Source organism: Haemaphysalis longicornis, unplaced genomic scaffold (genome assembly GCF_048455015.1).
Source record: "Haemaphysalis longicornis isolate Haplotype H1 unplaced genomic scaffold, Haemaphysalis longicornis Haplotype H1 scaffold_12, whole genome shotgun sequence".
Classification (NCBI taxonomy): domain Eukaryota; kingdom Metazoa; phylum Arthropoda; class Arachnida; order Ixodida; family Ixodidae; genus Haemaphysalis; species Haemaphysalis longicornis.
In genome coordinates this window covers 21,480,844-21,500,826 of record NW_027526225.1, presented here as the reverse complement: position 1 = coordinate 21,500,826, position 19,983 = coordinate 21,480,844, and the positions used below count along the sequence as shown (strand labels likewise).

The 19,983-nt window shown below is 50.7% G+C and overlaps 1 protein-coding gene across 1 annotated transcript in view; it reads right to left on the bottom strand.

Moving 5' to 3' along the window:
* The window catches only part of LOC144161528 (phospholipid-transporting ATPase ABCA3-like), a 62,190-nt gene extending 42,767 nt beyond the window's left edge, over nt 1–19,423 (bottom strand). The window contains exons 1-6 of the mRNA XM_077692186.1: nt 19,379–19,423; nt 19,051–19,232; nt 14,725–14,850; nt 10,819–10,939; nt 8,993–9,147; nt 2,716–2,862 (exon numbers count right to left, since the gene is read on the bottom strand). Coding sequence (XP_077548312.1) covers nt 2,716–2,862; nt 8,993–9,147; nt 10,819–10,939; nt 14,725–14,850; nt 19,051–19,131 — 630 coding nt within the window. The 5' untranslated portion in view covers nt 19,132–19,232; nt 19,379–19,423. The remainder of the gene's footprint in view (nt 1–2,715; nt 2,863–8,992; nt 9,148–10,818; nt 10,940–14,724; nt 14,851–19,050; nt 19,233–19,378) is intronic.
* Between the last annotated feature and the right edge of the window lie 560 nt (nt 19,424–19,983).

The following is a 19,983-nucleotide window of genomic DNA, read 5'->3' as shown; positions in this document are numbered from 1 at the left end:
CGTTGAACCGTGTAACGCCCTGGATTTCCACAATAACGCATATTTTGCGAACGTTCAACCTGTAATCGTTATAATAGCGTAAATAAAGATAATTGGTAGAACAAAATTATAACGAGACATCAAGAAAATTCATAAAAATTACCGAAATGGCAAATTATACGACGCATGGCATTTTCACAATGCAGATTTCGCGAAAGTCTCACTTGTAATCATCATATGGAGATAATTTTAGGGTGGAACGAAATTTTGAAAAACAAGAAAAATAAAAAAATTAAGGCAGCTCACACTAATGCGTAAGGCTTGAAGGTACCGAGGCTGCACGCAACTGTAGCGTGTTTCCTGTTTTTCGCCTAAAGGTGTTGTTTAAGCCTGGCCGTTGTACGAGCGATCACAGCTGGAGCCTGGATGTTCGTCTTCCTCAATCACCCACGGCTGTGGGCCGCAAGTGCCTTCCTGGCCTTACTCCGTGGCGTGCGCTTATCGCTGCGGCGCTGGCCTCCTCGCCTTCCTTCGCCAGGTGGCTACACGGGACCCGCGCACGTCTCCGTTCCCTATTCGCCTATCTCTCCCTTGCCCCATATATCTCTCCCCTCCATCGGGCCACTGCGCCGTGCCGGGCGCCTGCGGAAGGGGGTGTGGTTTCACCTCTAGTTCTCAAGGTTAAAACTGGTCACCTCGCGAGGGCTGCCCGATATAGCGAGGTGTTGCTTTTCGCTACAATATTTGAAAATGTGGATTAGTTCCAACCGTATAACGCCCTGCATTTCCGCAACAATCCATATTTCGCGAAAGTTCCACATGTAATCGTTATGAGAGCGTAAATGGAGACAATTGGACGAAAAAAATTTTGGGAAAATAATAAACAAACAAAAATTTTGTAAATAGCAATCCGTATAACGCCCTGCATTTCCACAATGATGCAGATTTTGCGAAAGTTCCACCTGTAATCGTTAGAGTAGCGTAAATGGATATAACTGGCGAACAAAATTTTGAAAAAATAATAAACAAACAAACAAATACTGAACATAGCAAACCGTATAACGCCCTGCATTTCCACAATAATGCAGATTTTGCAAAAATTTCACCGTAATCTTATAAGAACGTAAATGGGGATAATTGGTCCAACAAAATTTTGGCAAAATAATAAAGAAACAAAAAATACTGAAAATAGCAAACCGTGCAACGCCCTGCATTTCCACATTAATCTAAATTTAGCGAAAGTTCCACCTGAAATCGTTGTAATAGCGTAAATGGAGATATTTGGTGGAACAAAATTTTGGAAAAATAATAAACAAACAAAAAATACTGAAAATAGCAAACCGTGCAACGCCCTGCATTTCCAAATAAAGCATATTTTGCGAAAGTTCCACTTGGAATCGTTATATTAGCGTAAATGAAGATAATCGGTTGAAAAAAAAATTTGAACACAAAAAATAAGAAAAATATAAAAATACGCAAATGGCGAATCGTGTAAGGCCTTGCCTTTCAGCAATAATGCACTAATCGCAAAATTTCCTAATGTACTCATTTTAATTGCGTAAATGCAGATAATTGGTCGTGCAGGATTTAGAAAACCAAGAAATCTGGCTGTAAAGAACTCACCCTGAAGACACGCGGCATAAAAATGCTACGCTTTAGTAGACAATTCTCGTATTTTTTTGTCAGTCTTGGCCAGTCTCTTTAATTGGGTATGCTTGCAGCTTGACAAACATCCGGCGGGGGCGCTGGGCGGTCATGGCGAGGCACACGCTCATGTGCTCGTGGACCCGCCGCGGTGGCTGAGTGGCTAAGGCGTTGCGCTGCTGGGCACGAGGTCGCGGGTTCGATTCCCGGCCGCGGCGGCCGCTTTTCTGATGGAGGCGAAAAGCAAAAACGCCCGTGTGTACGAGATTTCGGCGCACGATAAAGATCCCCAGGTGGTCAAAATTAACCCGGAGCCCTCCACTACTGCGCGCCACATCGCCTGCGTTGCGTCGGCGCATTAAACCCCACAATCAATCAATCAATCATGTGCTCGTGCTCACGTGCGCTCGGCATTTTCCTGCTAATCTTAACTGCGGAGATGAAAAAATGGCGGTGCCTTAGCTCAGCTAATCTCGGATATGTAAAGCAAAACCTTGCTCAATCCGGTTGAATTGGTTTCGCTTGGTTAACCTTTGACGTTGCTGTATTGCCGACTGCGGTTCAAAGCCGTTCGGTCACGTGCAATGATCCCTGAAGAAGGCACGGCCCCGCTTTCATTCACGACGAACGCGGCGTTTCTCTTCGCCAAGCGCGAGACGAGTCATGTAGCCCGAGAAGACCCAGCGGTGCATGCGTGGAAGGCTGCGCGGTTTGTCAGCTGCCCATCAGGCGAGCGGCCGCACCCGACGCGGCCTCCGCCGCTAGTTGAACAGAAGAAGGACTGAAAACGGGGCCTTGTGCGCACCGCCGAAAGCGGGCCCAGCGAATCAAGCGATGCGCTTCAATGGGTGTGTCGCAGGGTCAAAAGGTGAATTTGCACGTCCTCGGCGGTACCGCTGGACGAAATTAGTAAAGTTTAATAACGATTTTCAAAACAGCTTCCCTGATAAAAATAAGGACGAATAGTGTGCGGAAACGGGGAGAGAAGGGAGTTAAGAAGAAGAGCGGGAGAAGGAAGCGCAAGAAGGCGGAGGGGGATGTAAAAAAGAAGAGGACGAGCGAGAGGAGAGTACGAAGAGGTGGTGCGCTCACCTGCTTGACGCGACACATGGCGATGGCCATGCACAGGGATGTGCGTAGCCGCGGTGAGAGCTGGGACACGAGACAGTCCTTGTAAGGCTCCATCCTGACCGCATTCAGCGCCCAGTCGACGTACGCGTCTGCGTCGGTCGACCCCACCTGGCGAAGGGTACGAGCGTGCCAGCAAAGGTCATCGTGTCATTCGCACGTACACGTTCACTTCGCAGTTTTAGCTTCTAAGCCTCTTCAGCGCAGCTCATAGATGCTGCCATGATGAGGCTTTTTCTACGGATGAACTGTAGGACTTTTGATCTCACAAAACTATGTCTGATAGTCTATCTAACTCCCTTGAATCCTCGCAAAAACACAAGGAAGCGGCCTTTTGCAGGGTGTTTTGTCCCTTATGTCACCCTTAAAGGGCGTTGCTTGCGCTTCTGCTAGAACTCAACGGTGTCAGTCAGGGACGAAAATCACCCTTAATCGCCAACTTCACTGAAATTTAAACTTGGCCGAATTTATCTTGAACATACACGGCGTACCACCAAATCAACTGGGATATGACTCGTAGCCTTGTGAAATCCGTGCTCTAACCGTTGGAGGCGCTTCAAATAGCACCGTTGCAGACGACGCTGCACATGCCGGATGATCGCGGAAACAGCCATGAAGTAGAAATGACTTTGCGGCCGGTCGGGGCTTAGCGCCGAGACACTGTAGTCGGGTGCTTGGTCCTTCGACCAGCCAGGAGGACCGTGCGGGCTCCGATGGGAGCGCTTATCCTACGGCTGCTGCGAGCGCGGAGCGTTGCACGCAGGGACCGAGGCTTGCTCGGGTAGTCCGGCCGCTCGCTCCCCGTCTGCAACTTCACTTCAGCCTGGCCGCATAATGGCCACGCTCTTCTCAATTTCGGTTTCAGAATCGCTGATTTTTGAAGGGTGTTTGCGCCGTGCATACGCGTATTTTAGCAGTCATTTTTTGGATCTTGCAGACATTTTAGGTCGACTACGAAGAAGAAAATTTAGTGCCGTCCCACTCTGTGAGAACGATGACCTGCGAAGCTGCATGCCCTTCGCGGATTCCCGTTTGTCCGCTAGGATAAAGCTCGGGTCTTCCCAAATTTCATTCAAGTAATTCGCTTGGAAGTATGCTCAGTCGTAAATTACAAACAAACGTGTTTTGTTTTGCGCAATCCGCGGAGGGCGTGCAGCTTCGCAGATCATCGTTCTCACAGAGTGGGACGGCACTAAATTTTCTTCTTCGTAGTCGACCTAAAATGTCTGCAAGATCCAAAAAATGACTGCTAAAATACGCGTATGCACGGCGCAAACACCCTTAAAAAATCAGCGATTCTGAAACCGAAATTGAGAAGAGCGTGACCATTATGCGGCCAGGCTGAAGTGAAGTTGCAGACGGGGAGCGAGCGGCCGGACTACCCGAGCAAGCATCGGTCCCTGCGTGCAACGCTCCGCGCTCGCAGCAGCCGTAGGATAAGCGCTCCCAGCGGAGCCCGCACGGTCCTCCTGGCTTGTCGAAGGACCAAGCACCCGACTACAGTGTCTCGGCGCTAAGCCCCGACCGGCCGCAAAGTCATTTCCACTTCATGGCTGTTTCCGCGATCATCCGGCATGTGCAGCGTCGTCTGCAACGGTGCTATTTGAAGCGCCTCCAACGGTTAGAGCACGGATTTCACAAGGCTACGAGTCATATCCCAGTTGATTTGGTGGTACGCCGTGTATGTTCAAGATAAATTCGGCCAAGTTTAAATTTCAGTGAAGTTGGCGATTAAGGGTGATTTTCGTCCCTGACTGACACCGTTGAGTTCTAGCAGAAGCGCAAGCAACGCCCTTTAAGGGTGACATAAGGGACAAAACACCCTGCAAAAGGCCGCTTCCTTGTGTTTTTGCGAGGATTCAAGGGAGTTAGTTAGGGATTGCGCAAAACAAAGCACGTTTGTTTGTAATTTACGACTGAGCATACTTCCAAGCGAATTACTTGAATGAAATTTGGGAAGACCCGAGCTTTATCCTAGCGGACAAACGTAGAGCTGTCTCTTTCCCTCCCGCGTCGTAGGCATCTTCCTCTTTGTGTAACACGCCAACCCATTCCACTCTACCACTGAGGACATCGGACCGGTCGCATTGGGCTGCTTGACGGTCATGATCGGGCGCTTAGAAGTGAAAGACACTGTCGAACATGTCGCTCGGAAAGCCCTTTAAGCTGAACAAGTGATATTGGCTTAGGTCCGCGTTCCAAGTGGGCCAGTAGCTGTTCATGCGGGAGGGATTCACAGCTACTCAACCCACTGATCTCCACTTAGTTGCTGGATGGCGCTTCGCCGCTGTCGCGGCCGGGCGCGCGCACGGCCACCGGAAGTTCAACGGCTCGTCCCGGAAGTCAGGCGTCTGCTACGCTTCTCACCCGCTGATAAGCGGCTCCACTGGCGCATTTTGGCATTTTGTTCTCACTTTATTGCATTTTGGCTGTACACATCGCGTTCAGATCGCAACTTATGCTATACCGAAATATGGGACGTAAATATGAACCAGAATTTAATTGCAAAGGAGAACGAAAATGTCACTTGGGTCTTGGTTTGAGAGGGGACGACGCAGCTCTAACAGGATTTATGCTAGAAACTTATGCTAGGGATTTATGCTAGAAAGAAAACAACGTGGGCACGGCGTCAGGCTGTAGCCGAGTTCGTGTGCCCGTTCTGTCAAAACAGTTGTCAGTAAAGTGGTCACTGCAGAGCCTGCAGCCTGGGAATGGAGAGCTAGTTACACGGGCACAGTTAACCACGGTTAAGGAAAAGCGCGGTTAGACAAAACCGCAGTTTGCTGCGTTACACGACAGACGAAACTGCGGTTACGTCGCTAACGATGGTTAACGAAAACTGAGCTTAGCCAGTTCGGTCACGCTAACCACAGTTTCCGCAGCCGCAGTGCTCAAAATCACACAATTCAGTTCGGACGCAAGTGGCGGCGCATCAGTGGAGGCGAAAAAAAAATCACCTGGCGTTCGGAAGAGACGAAGGTTCTCAAACAGCGGGCGCCCCAAGACGCGCTTGCGTTCTTAGCATATCGCTTTCGCAATCAGCGCGACTGCCCGTCAGCAGCGGCTCGTTTCCCGATCCGCCCGATCAACTACGACAAAAGCCGTGCTAAATTTGTAAATTCCGCGCGTCTTCCGCCAAAAATGGATATAGCAGGCAATATTGAAGCGTTTTCACCACTCGGAAACGATCGGCGCGCGCGTCGGCCGTGCCTGTAAACACACCGGCGCGGCGCGCCTGCCCGCACGGCACTGCTTGCGGCCCGAACCGGCCCAGACCACGGCAGCAACAGCTTATCGCATCGCCGCTCTTCGAAATCAATTTGATCGGGGAAAATAACTTCCGCATGCGAGAAAATGGATGTCAGTGCGGTGAAAAATTGTGCTGAGCTGAAAGTTCCCAACACCGAACAGACCTAAGCAAACCAAGCGGGTTGCGAGCTGTTGGGGAAGCCCCTCTTCTCGCCGCGCACGAGTGCGTTGCGTTTGTGTCTGAAGCGAATGCTTTAACGATATTTCTTTTTGTCTACACTGCTTCTCTTTCGTTTTTTATCGTGAAATTAAAAGTGTGCATTTATATTTGTTGCGCTCATAATCAAGTGAATCCGGTCACCAAACTTGCAATTTCGCGTGTAACATCCAAAACCGCAGTTAGCGATAACCGCGGTTAAAGTTTAGTAACCACGGTTAAACTTAACTGTGGTTACTTTCGCCGTGTAACTAGGGTATAAGTTTGCCACCCAACGCCGGTATAAATCCGGCTTAGAGCGAGGGAATCTGCGTAACAAGAGCTACAGCTTAAAAACGAAACTGATATGACATTTGCGTTTCGCTGCGTATCACGCACGTCGTACCGAATATTGTAATACTTCCAAGTGAAACGTCTTCCCAGACGACTACTCTGGTCTGCTTGTGCAGTTGACGGCCCAACAAGCAGGCATTTTTGGCGGAATGCGTGCGAAACCAGCCCATGCGTAGCATGCGCTATGCTGGAACGGCCCGACTTCCGGGACGAGCGCGCGAACTTCCGGCGGCCGTGCGCCGGAGAGCTCGAAGCGCCATCCAGCAACTCTAGTGGAGATCAGTGACTCAACCAGCTGTAACTTGAGGCGGCAACGGCAGCAGCAGCGGCTTTCCGTTATTTTCGAGTATACAATCCCGCTTCTGTTTGGGCTGACGCTCCTTCAATTTGCGCTCTTATTCCTGCAAGCGAACGACAGGCGACAGCCTCACAGCGAGTTAACACCTCGAAGGCCTCGGCCTTTATTATAGCAGACATACGCGGGGATGTCTCTTTCGCTGACCAGGCGGGCGCATCTTATTGTCTGTGCAACACACCAACCCAGAGCCTAACCGCTCGATTGAGGAAGACAGCTGACGGGGCGCATTAAGCCGTGAGACTCCCACGTTTAAATCTCCCACCACCACAACGGGTATGTCATCCGTAGCGGCATTAAGCCCTGGTGTGCGTGCATGTCCCCTCCCTCCACCCCCAACCCGCGCACGCACAAACCGGCAACTGGGAATGGGCGCACAGTAAGACGTGAAATACACCTGTGAAGGGAGAGATGAAGACTTGATGTGCGGCCAGACTAAGATCTACTATTATTCTGCCAGAACAACTACAACCAGTTCTTCAACGAGGGCCGCTAACGCGACAATGTCGCCGGAATGGCTTTCCAGCTAAAGAAGAATTATTTACTCACGCCGGCGTTCCAACGGGGCAAGCTGCTTTCACCCAGCTGGGACCTTCAGGGAGATTTTGAGGTGGCGCTGGTGGCTCCAGCTTTCGGGCGTTTTTACACCCACTCGCGCTTTTGTTGGTTCACCGCAAACATCTGAAAACGACGCTACGGCCGCTGCCAGCCGACTGCGCAATTCGTGAAAGAGGCATCGATGGGAACGAGGGGAATAACCGTTGCCATAACCGTTGTGAAATAGGGGTTGATGGTGGCGAGGAAGTACCCTGGAGCGGCGCCGAGTAAATCGGCTTCACCGGAATGAAAACTGCGAGGTGAGACACATACTGCTTCGCAGTAATAATGTTTCAAAAAGGTGGAAATTTTCAGTACAGTTGGCCTTAAAGGGTGTAAGCCATTTCACAGAGCAGTAATTGTCGGTGGTCAGTGATGTCCGAAGCCACTTCCGCATTTCGCGCTCGAACCAGAACTCTGCGGTGTGAGTAACCCATCGGCTTCATAAAACGGCCCCACGAAACATCCTGTTAACTCACTGTAAAATATTGTACACCATACAACTAAAACCCTACATTTATTCAAAAAATAAAAACCATTGGCGCAGCTTCCACTAGTGGCGCAAGGCTGGAGAGGCCCCATTACAGACGTCCAGTCATGTGTTGTCGCGACAGGTCAGTTAGGCGGCCGCCAATCACACAAACAAGGTTCCGTGACGTCATAGAAAAGTTGCGGGAAATCGGCTAGGGGGTCGCGACTGCATCACACGTTTTCTTTAATATCGCCGTTACTTGCTCGAACATTGCGATGATATTGGTATCATTGTTATCGGGACTAAGCAGTCTTTCTAATAAACCCAACTTGTATTTTGTCTTCATGGCTACTTTAAGCGTCCACTGCTGTGATTTCACAACGTGGCCGTGCCTCGTAACCGAGAGAACGAAGGGGATACTGAAGACAGAAGGAAAAAGGAGGAGTAAAGTGCGTCGAAAGTGTGAGGGGGAGGGCGGTATGCGGACGTGGCTCGAAACGATCACAGGCGGCGAGGCGCTACGAGAAAACCGAGAGAACGAAAGGCCACCGAAGGTGAACCCGCAGGTAAGCGGAGTATGAAGGTGTGGAGGACGTGTGAGGGGGAGGGCAGTATGCCTAGGCCGCAGCACAGAAGCTCAGCACGTGCTTCGTAGAAGGCTCACCACTGCACAAATAAAGAACAAATAAGTTCGAGGGAGCTAGTATTCCAACCCACAGCTTCTGTACGAAAACCGGAGGCGTTACCTGTGTACCATGGAGGCAAGCGGATCGTAACACCCTTCTAATGGATGCGACAAAACACCCTGAAAAAAGGGTGTTTTTTAGAGTTTTCGCTAGGGTGTAGGGTATTTAGTTAAACTATATACTCTTCCAAATGGTGTTTTCTTGTGTTTTTGTATAGGGTGTAAGCGTGTTAGTTATATGGAGAAAAAAATTCCCCACGAGGGAGTAAATCACTTCACAATGTGCAGACATGTGTTATGCCCTTAATCACCCCGAACGGTGACGATTCTCACCAGCGCGTAGAAGAAGAGGTGCTCCTCGACGGTGAGGTTGTCGAACAGTGCGCGCTCGTCCAGGAAGGCGCTGACGTTAACGGCCGTGACACCCGAGATGGAGTCGACGCTGTAGTTGCACACGTAGGCGGCTCCGCTTGTGGGAACGAGCTTGCCTGCCCGCGGGTGAAGGAGTAAGGCCTCTCATTGGCGAGTGACGTGAAATAAAGAGTAGACTGAGGTTACACGCACGGCGTCGGGCAATCCTACACTTCAATGGCTATACGCACGACCACGTTATTTTCTGAACTATAGTGTTTTAGGGCGCAGACCTTGGGTGGCCCGTACCTGGATTCCGCGGTGGCGGGTGTATACGTCCGCGTAACCGAGTGAGCAAAAGAAGCAGCGAAGAAAGAAAACGGAGAGGACCGTCCGGCCAAGGGTGAGGACGAGGGCGGCACGTGCGGCCATGACGTCATCTCTCTCGCTGCCTCCCCTCTCACTATCGGTATGCGCCGGCGCCAAGAATCACCCTCCTCCTAAGGCTTGACACAGGCGGTGTTCCGTTCACCGCTAATCCGAACAAACTGACATTTTCGCGGGCGGTTCAAACACGATTTGCAACAGCATGTTCGCTGCTGCCCTGTGCGTGGCTAATCCTAACCACACGACATTTGCGCGGGAGGTTAAAATATCATTTGCAACAACAGGCTGTCCGGTGGCGGCGACGCGCTGCGAGATAGCCTCTGCTGTTATCTTGCACGCACTAGGGAGCGCAGTAATTGTCAGTGCATTTTTATGCTCACTGTGTATACACTGATCTAAAAGATGCCACCTCACCACTCAAAGATACAGCATTCAAATGTAATAAATTTAGTGATTGCTCTAAAAAAGTAGTTCGGTAAGTGCAGAGCAGTGCTTAAGGTGACCTGCAACAATAAAATCAGCCACGTATCTGATGACTTCGCTGCAAATTTCTTCTGCCGCCATTGTACCTCTGCTCTCCCCTCAACTACAGTGGCTGTACCTCAACCGACCCCCATAATGGATGCAATAGAAGTTGGCTAAATTGGATGCAACTCTGCCGCATTCCCAGTGCTCATGCGTCATTTTTGGGGGCATTTTGTTTCAGATTTCCCCTCGAACAGCTGGAGTAGACTTTTCTTTGGCGTTTACTTTTCCTCACCTGTTTCCTACGCCGTTTCTCTCGCTTTCATGGGGTCCACAAACTCGAAAATATTGTTCCCTCCGTCCATCTGTCTGGAAAACTGCTGCAAGGAGTGATCACTAGTACCTGTTGATGCCCAATGGTGTCCAAAGCCCCTTTACACATCTAGCGTTCGTTGCACAACTCTGCGCTGTGTGCAAAACATCGCCGAAATGACTTTTCTTTGGAATTTCCTTCTACCTCGCCTATCAGCGACACCATTTTTACCATATTTTATTTTGGTTGCTAACAAACTATTCCACGTTCATTTTTAATTATCGTTCCAATTTTGCTGGAACAGCTCGACGAGACTTATTTATGTTTACTTTGATCTCACTTGCCTCGGACATCGTTTGCGTTGTTTTCTTTAAAAAAGCTAATCGAAGTCTACTGCGAAACAAACCAGCCCGTTTACACGTTCGTGCCCGAAGCCAGCTATTAGGCAACCGTCTCCCGCCTACCTAATTATCATTACACCATTACATCATTTCACCCGCCTACTGAGTTATAATTCTGAAGGCACTCAGCGCTACCCATTGTAATTTTTCTTCGTTGATACGTTGTGAGCATGTCTTGTTGTTCTCGAAATGCACTCCTTCTGCTTGGCGTTAGAGCAAAGCAATCGGAACGAAAAGCTTACCCATCAGTACCTCCAGGATAGTCGAGCAGCCGCAATTGGGTGGCCCAAGGATTACCGTGATCTGGGTGTCGAGGATTGTCAGATTCACATCCGTAACATCGGCCGAGTTGCTTTGCCCCTTCTGCGACGCCAAACACGCGGTTTATTTACGTTAGCGGAGGACAAGGTTGTTTGAGTTCTTTCCAATAGTAGCGCTGTATCTCAATTTATCTACCCACTGATTGGTTACGCCTGGTAGGTTTGCCCAGAACGCCTACCACGTGTCTCCGAAAGCAACGTCTATCTTTGCCCGCAGTTTTAGTAAATGTGAACTCTTTCAAAAGAACTCTGTCTGGTTGGGCTAAACTGAAGGAAAAAGAAAACTGGAAAGAAGAAGAGACCTTCTGCTGCTTCTTGTCTTACATAGTCACTCCTGATGAAGGAGCCGAGTAGGCTCCGAAACTTGGGGACCGCTTTTAATAAATGCCCTTGGTTGGTGTGCTTGCCTCTTCCTAAAGCTTTATTAAATGCGCGAATTATATGGGCGAATGCACGAATATTAAAACCTTCGTACTACGCTCCTACCTAAGGGTCAAGAACAGGTGCGGAAAAGGACGCGTTTACGCAAGCGTTTTCCCGCTACGGAAACCGGCCCGACAGCGGTCAGGAACACTCGTGAAGGCTTCAGGACCGGTTTTAGGGAGGGAAATGGTGCGGAGACACGTCGCTCTACGCACATGTGTCTGGCCCTTTACGCTGGCTGGGAAGCATGGCAGTGTTTCGCCATACGGCTAAACCCAAGCGACGACAACTGCAATGTCAATAGACATGAAGTCGACCTACGCAGGTTTGACTCGCAGTCATTTTAGGTGACGCCTTTACACCCCATTCGCAAGAAGCGTTTCCTGTCATGGTGCTTGTAACGTCAACATTTCTCCAAAAGACACATCTATTACTCCCGTTGTCCATTTCGGAACGTTAGCGTCATTATTTCCATCCAACAGAGCGCCAGGACGGGGCCCTGGGCCACCCAAATATTTTTTCCGAAACTATGGGGAAAAAATGAGAAAACCTACCTCGGAAAAATATTTGAATGTGTCTCCAGACATGCTCTCCGCCATCGCACGGGAGTAGCCCGACAAACCGACTGGATTGACTGCCCCTCCCCAACCTCCAAGCCCCCTTTTACATTATTCAACTCACGGATGACGTTGAAGAATGGTCGTAACAAATGGCCGACATACAACAGACCTACAGCAAAAGCATCCACTCACACAATATCTCCAAGCAGCCGATACCCACCTTGAGCACCTGTGGGCAGCGTGCCCCCGTTTACCCAGGCGATGCTGTCCCAACATGCGTAATCGCTCACTCAAATAGCGCATCACCAAATTAACGCAGGAAGCTGTCACTTACTCTCAATTCCTCCAAACCCTAAATTGGTGCACGTTTTGCAACCACCTGAGCGGGTTTTCCAAACTGGAAAGCATGAAACATGTTTCAGCACCTTTTGGGCATCGCGCCATGGAAAACCACTGCTACTCAACCATCGTGCACTGTGCACGATTCACGATTCACTGTGCACGATTCTCAATCCACGGACGAGCTGTTTTCCTTCCTTCGAAAGAAGCCTTTTGGTCCCATGCCAGCTTTATTTATATCGCTCACTTCCCACCCTGATCACCAAGGTGCTCCAAGCCCCAACCTTGACGATCCGTGCACATGCGAGGAGCTTGTACAATCACTTGCCAGGTTAACACGCAATTCGCTGCCTATTACGGTCAAATCACATCAAGCTACTTTGAATCTCAACGACAAGCATTTCCACAACCGGCACAATAAAAATGGAACATTGCCCTCGAAATGGTGACATAGTGACGGTAATCTAGTGTCAAAGCCCAACAAACCCATAGTTTTCGATAAACTTTGACCCACATTCCTAACCTCGCGTGTCGGCAAACTGAATGAACATTTGTTACCTCGACGCCTTACCGACATCCTAGAAAATAGGAGGTGGGTAACGCTCTCCCACGCCCTGCTCTGCTTCCGGGCACATCTTTCTACTCAAGACGTACACCAAAAACTGAAAGAAACCACCATTGACCGCCTCATCCAAATGAACCCCAGCTCCATTCTGGCCCTCGACATACGAGGGGTTTTCGAGAACGTAACCCACCCAGGCATTTTAAAGCAAAGCTTTACGGCTATCTTCCAGTGGTTTCGCAGAGCACGCGCAAGTTAACCTTTCGACCAGAGGCGCACCCCAGGCGACACACCCCTCGAGGCGCATCGCGTGATTCGCCGGGCCCGCTGTCGGCGCTACGCACAAGGCCCCATTTTAAGTCGTTCTGCTCACATCGCAGCCACTCCCGTCGCGGCGGCGACGGAGCGGCCGCTCAGCTGATCGACAGCCGACCAAGCCCGCAGCCTCCCACGCATGCGCCGCTGTGACGTCTCAGGCGATGTGACTCATCTTGCGCCGCTTTCGCCGGGAATGAAAGCAAGGCCGTGCCTCCTTCTGTGAGCATTGCACGGGACCGAACGGCTTTGAGCCGTGGTCGGCAATACAAAGGTTAACCAAGCGAAACCAAGACTCACCCAGACTAAGCCTACCTTTTGCTTTGTATATCCAGGGTTAGCTGGGCTAAGCCGCTTCCATTTTTTCGGCAGTTCCCCATGGTATGTGTCACGGCTACTGACAACTTTGCACGCGGCTCACTCCCAAACCGGACTGTCACCTTACACAGCGGATTGTAAAACACAACTGCCACGTACATCCCTTCCCCGTAACTCCCCAAGGATCAGTAATCTCCCCTTTACTATTTAACATCTCCCGCTTCCTCCTTACGACGCGACTCGCACAGACACCTGACATGCATCATGTTCTGTATTCTTATGATCTTACGCACTACGCTAACACTGGCTCCTCATGCTACCAACATAATTTACAGCAGGTACTGGACGTCATTCTGCTATATCTCCGCAGGTGCGGTCTCTCATGTGCCGCGATTAAATCTGCTCTCCTCGTTCCCTGAAGCTGGAGCCGTCATGGACCGCCAAACCAGCCACCCACCCTCACAATTACCAGCAATGGTCAACGCATCCCCCCTGTCAAGACCCTCCGTCTCTAACCAAACTTCGACCTATTGCTTCATAACTAACACACATCATCCGACAAGCATATCTTTCCATGAAGACATGGCCTCAAAAATGGTAACATCTGCCGTGGCCTCCAAGCAAAGCTTGCGAACTGAGACACGTAAGAGCTCTTTACACCTCCCTCAAACCGTAAGAGCAGGCCAAAAAAGAGATTCTCATTCGGAAATCCTTAAAGATAGGCTACCCGGTGTACACCTCGTTCGAGTGGCTACTCACAGAATTGATGGAGGCCCACATACACAACCAGCTGCAACGTCCACAGGCGACACCAATGAGCCGACACCTGCTCCATAAGCTTTGCCGAATTACGGCGCAGACTCCCAGTCTTCCGACGTACCTATCTGCCTGCCCACCCTTTGCTCTCGATCCCTTTCCGACACTTGCACTTGGCGAATACTTTAAACTCACATCTACCACAACCATGTCGCCCTCCATCGCATCTCCCTCACCTACCCCACTTGTGCCCAGTTGCCCCAAAGCGGCACTCCTAACGCTACCGCGCACCTTGCCTGGATTTGCCCACTCCAACCCCTTCCTCCCTCTTCCTCTACCATAGAGCGATGGGAGAGTGAGTTGCGCAGTTGCCAGCTCGAAGACCAGGACATCCTGATCGCTCGGATGAAGGCGAAGACGACGGCCCGCGGTCTACCGGACTAGGATGGCCACCCACCGAACCCAACCTTTTCTGTCAATCCCCTTTCTGCCTTTTTCGGAAGAAACATTCTGCAACAACAGCAGCACCGTTCCAGATGCCGGCCAACAACTCACCGCGCACAGGTTCACCATGTGGACGACGGCGGTGGAGTCTTTGGGGTCAGGCTCGTAGAAGCGCGTGTCTCGCGAGGAGGACATGCCCCGCAATTCGAATTGCTTCGTGGGGTGCCAGTACTCCATCTGCAAGGAACGAAAGCACCGACGAGATGTTCCGGAAGCCAATAAGACATGCACTCCCCATGGCGAGCCACTTCCTACGCGTAAAAGGTACCAATGACCAGCACTGTGGCGCTGACGAAGCCCGGCCACTAGTACAGCGTCCATATCATTGCGTACATTAGTGACGTGGGCACCATGAAGCTCACACGGCAGCTACGTCACCACAACCAGCGTTGCGGGGCGGTGGCTTCTAAGAGAAGCATTTACTGGAAGGAAGGCTACATGCACTCTTTGCGTGTGCGTGTGTGTGGAAACAAAGTGGAGAAAAACGCACCCAGAGTGAGCACCGAAAAGCGGCGCTGTCTGCCACCCTTAAGCGTAGGATGGCTAAACATAAAGACCCCAGAAAGTGGCGGACAACGTGGTCGCCCACATAGCCAAATTACTAAGGCATCCAACGTGTAAGTGGAAGGCGTATTTTCGGTCCCCACTCTGCAAGCGTGTTTTCCTGCACTTGTCTTCCTAACGTAAGAAAACGTAAACTTCACTGATTCAAAAACTAATTAAAAAATTAGTGCCAGTTAAGGTTCAAGAAAGGTGGGATCGGTCGCCCGCAGTCGATGATCGATGCGATGATCCGATGAGACGACGACTCTCTGGCTCGTTGGCCGACGGCACATAGCTAAACTCAAAATGTACAATATGTACACTTTATTTACATTACTTATTTACAACTCATGGCTCGTGATCACAAACAAGAGGTCGGGCAAGGCCCGCGTCGAGTGGGGCTCGCCGCGCTATCTCCTCTACTCCTCTCTGTTCAATCCTGTTCAATCCCAACCAACAATAAAATTCCTCGGTTTTACCACTAAAACCCCGCCCACAAACGGGACGTAACAACTTGAGAGTGAGGATGGCTCATTCATTAACCCACACTAGGCCACTGATTGGCCACCGTGACAAACAAAGATAGGTGGGTTCAAAATAGTCACGTGGCCTACCTCTCTCACTCTCATACAGAAACCCAAAGGTATTCCGCAAAACACAAATATAACAGAAATGAAAACCAACCAACTAAAAGCAGGCCCAACTCCGGGAATCGGCTCTCGGGCACACGTCTTAAAGTATTGTCATACCGTGTGCGCCTACAACTGTGCCCCACGCCGCCACAATTCCTTTCCTTTGTCAACACGTGGAGGGCCCATCACGATTTAAAGTCGCCTACCTATTGACGCATCCCCGCCGCCGAGTCGCCAGGCTCAGACGCGTGACGAACTGAACTTCGTCCAGTAACTTTAAGCAGTGCAACTGTCATAGACTGAACGGCTGGTGACCAAGGTTTGACCCCTTGACCGACCTTCAGCTCCCGTCCAGTTCAGGGATTCTCGTGGCGGTAATCGCGGTAGTTAAAATATCAACGGTCCCCCTCCGCCGGCTTCTCAGACGAATGCAAGGAAATCTTCCTTTGGAAAGTTGACATCGCTTTCACCTATTATGGAGTGGCCGACGCGTGTGTATGCGTAGTCTCCGGGCCCGCTCGCCGGGTGGACACAAAAGCGCTGCAAATAACAAAGAAGCCTCCGCGGTTTCTCCTTACCCCCCTCACGCCGGCGTGAAAACAAACACCACACAGGTAAACAAACTATCCCAGCGAAACATATCTAATTGCCGGACGGTTTTAATTAATAAGCGAGGGGCCCGAACTTAACAGTGCCCTTGCACTCTGTGATGACCTGCAAAGATTGACGCAGACCACGGAGTGCACAAAACAAAACACGTTTATTGTAATTTGCGAGGGAGCATACTTCCTAGCTAATTATCTGAATGAACCTCTGTAGGATCCAAGCTTTGTTCTTGCAAATAAACACGAAACTACCTGTGTCCCTCCCGTGTCGTAAGCACATTTGTGTAAGACCGGGTTCAGACGGTTGCCGCAACTGTCGTAATAACTATAAAGAATGACGTCGTTTCACGTCTCACCCAACCGAATTGCGTGACACGCCATTTTTTTATGTCCGTAGATCATGATACGGTGTTTGCGCCGGTAGTCTGAACATAGCCTAACACACAAACCCAATCCGCTCTACCACTAAGGACTTCGTATAGGTCCCATTGGGCCGTTTAACGTCCGCGTTTAAACCTCGCAGCAACACAATGGACGTGCCATCCAGCAGTACGGGCTGAAACCTATAGCTGCGCGTGCACGCCCCCCTCCTTCCTACCACTATTATCCACTACGAACCTGCGCACGCATAAACCGGTAACCGGTCATGTGCGCGTGCTTAGAAGTGACAGACGCCGTCGAAAATATCCCCTGAAAGCCCGGTAAAGAAGTGATATGGGCTAACGCCGGCGTTCAAAGTGGTCACGTTGCTGTTCATCCGGGAGGGATTCGCCACTACTTGACGAGCTGAACTTAAGGCGGTAACGGCGGCGCCAGCAGCTTTCCGTTGTTTTTGCGCCCATTCGCACTTCTGGTCGGGCCAACGCTTCAGTTGTCGCTCTTCTTTCTCCAAACGAACGGCATGCATCCGTCTCATCACGGTTTAAAACCTGGAAACCCTTGAGCTCTATTCGCGTGCAAACATGTGGATGTCAGTTTTCCTTCCCCCTCGTATGCATCTCACTGTGGGTGTAAGGTATCTGTGTAACACATCAACTCACACCCAAAGCACTCGATTAAGGAGGACAGCCGACTAGCCGCATTGAGCCATGTAATTCGGCATCTAAATCTCCCACCAGCACAACCGGCATTTCATCGGTAGCGGCATGACGCCTAGCTGTGCGTTGGCGCCCCCCTTTTTCTAGCCGCAAACCGTGCACGCATAAATCGGCAACCGGTGATGGCGCATACTTAGGCGTGAAAGACACCGGCGAAAATGTCACTCGGAATGCCTTCCAAGCTGAAAAAGAAATATGGGCTCAAGCCGGCGTTCACACTGCGGAAGTTTCTCTTCTACCTGGAGGGATTGGCAGCTACTTGGTGAAGTGAATTTGAGCGGAAACGTTGACGACGGGTTTCGGTCGTTTTAGGGGGCAGCCCTTTGGCAGCCGTTACCTCGGCTTCGTGAGAGCGGCATCTGTTTATGTCCGCGTAACCTAGTGAGGGTACGCAGCAGCGACGAACGAAAGAAAACTGATAGGAGCGTTTAGTGAAAGGTGAAGTGCAGCACGACACGTGCGGCTACGGCGTCATCACTCTCACTGCCTTTCCCTCACATATGTCTCATGCGTCGCCACCAAGGAGCGCCCTCTCCCTGACACTCCCCAAACGCTGTTCCATTCTCCGCTAATCCAAACCACGAGACGCTTGCGCGGGAGTTTCAAACACAATATGCAACAACATGCTCGCTGCGCCCTTGTGCGGGTCTAATCCGAACCACGTGACATTTGCGCGGGAGGTTCAAACACGATTTTCAACATGCTGGCCGGCGGCGGCGGCGCACTGCGAGGCAGCAGCAGAGTAGCGCGTGCCGCCGTACGTTCGCTGATCACCCGAACACTTTCCGAGACGCAGCAGAAATGCGCCGTGACCGACAAGACTGCAACTCTCGCTGCGCACAAATTTCATATTAGGGGATGCAGTAATCGTCAGTGCATTTTTTTGCGCCCATCCGTGCTTCTGTTTATTTCTCGCGAACATCCGATAACCGCACTACCACCGTTAGCTGCCGACTGCGCAACTTGCCAAAAGGTCATGGGGGAGGCGAAGGGGAAAACAGTTGTGAAAGAGGTGTCAGCGGTGGTGAGGAGGAGCCCGGGAGCGGCGCCGAGTAAATCGATGACACCGGAATGAAAACTGGGGAGGTTAGACATATACTGCTTTGTAGTAGAAAGGAAACCCACACACAAAGACCACGTACGCTAAACAGAGGCATAATTGCACAATGAGGGTTGCTGCAGAAGTCTCGTGATACCACATTTAGCCCAGATATGTGGTTTCTTTGCACTTTCAGCGCTGGTAATTTGTCGCGCTGGACTAACCCTGATGTCTTTTTTTTTTTTTTTGCCAACCAGTTGGCTCATTCGCAAACCCATCCTCTATATATTTTTACACTTTTTGCAAGTGTCTGTATACGCTGTTTTCTTTTTTTCCGCAGTACACAGCCATGCCAAGAGATGTGCTGGACCTGCCGTATCATCTGCCGCTGCCGTATCATCTGCCGTATCATCAGAGCCAGAAAAAAGCGGAGGGTCGTAACATTCTGCTCGCACACGCACCTTCAGGAAGTAGTATAGCGGCTTGGGCACGCCGTATCCCCAGGGCACCACGTTGTCTAGGTAGCAGACGATGCAACCCATAATCGCCGTAACACCCACACCATAGGCGATGTGCTGACTGAGGTTCACGTCGTCGAACGTTGTGTCGTAGTCCCTGCTGTTAGTCCACGTCAGGCGAACATCTGTCACAGAAAGCAAAAGCAGGAAACCGCGCAGTCGGTTAGCATGAGGAGGAAACACACGGCCCTCTCCGCTAATGCGAAAACAAAGAGTAGTCTATTCAGTCAGAAGTGCGGCCTCAGGTTTGTTTGTAGCAGAAAAACAGCACCTAAATTTCACTTGGCTGCGGTGGGTCATGCGCCTGCATGGCGCGCGCCTCAAAGGTAAAAGGAGGGCGCGATTTAGATGAGGCAACACCTGCGCATGCCCACACCCATGGGTAGAAGCGGAGAGTGCGGTGGCTGCCACTGTAGGGCTTTCCGTCTCCATGATAGCACGTTGTGGTAAACTGGTTTGGCTTATCACGCACCGCACCGAGCTACCTTCAGCCCCTCTATCTCCCTCACCCAGCGGCCCAACAGTCTCCAGTGACACGAGCACGCTGCGCGGCACTGCCCACCCTGCAGCGTTCAATTTGGCACACAGCGACGGTCAATTTACTTGGGCCTTCCCAACTCATAAACGCGAGGTGCCCCTGGAGTTTTTCCCTTCCGTGCATGACTTTTGGTGTTCGAAGCCGAAGGTAAAGACGTTGTCAGCCGATGTGGGCAACCTTAAGTTTAAAGGGTAACAGAGTGGGATATCGAAAAGGCTGTTTCCATGCAGGCGCAATGATGCCAGAAGCCCACACTAGTTTTATTATTAGCATAACGTTTGAGTCAGGTCGTTTCAATTCCTTGTTCGTAGTATCGGTCAGCCGCTTAGCACCAAATT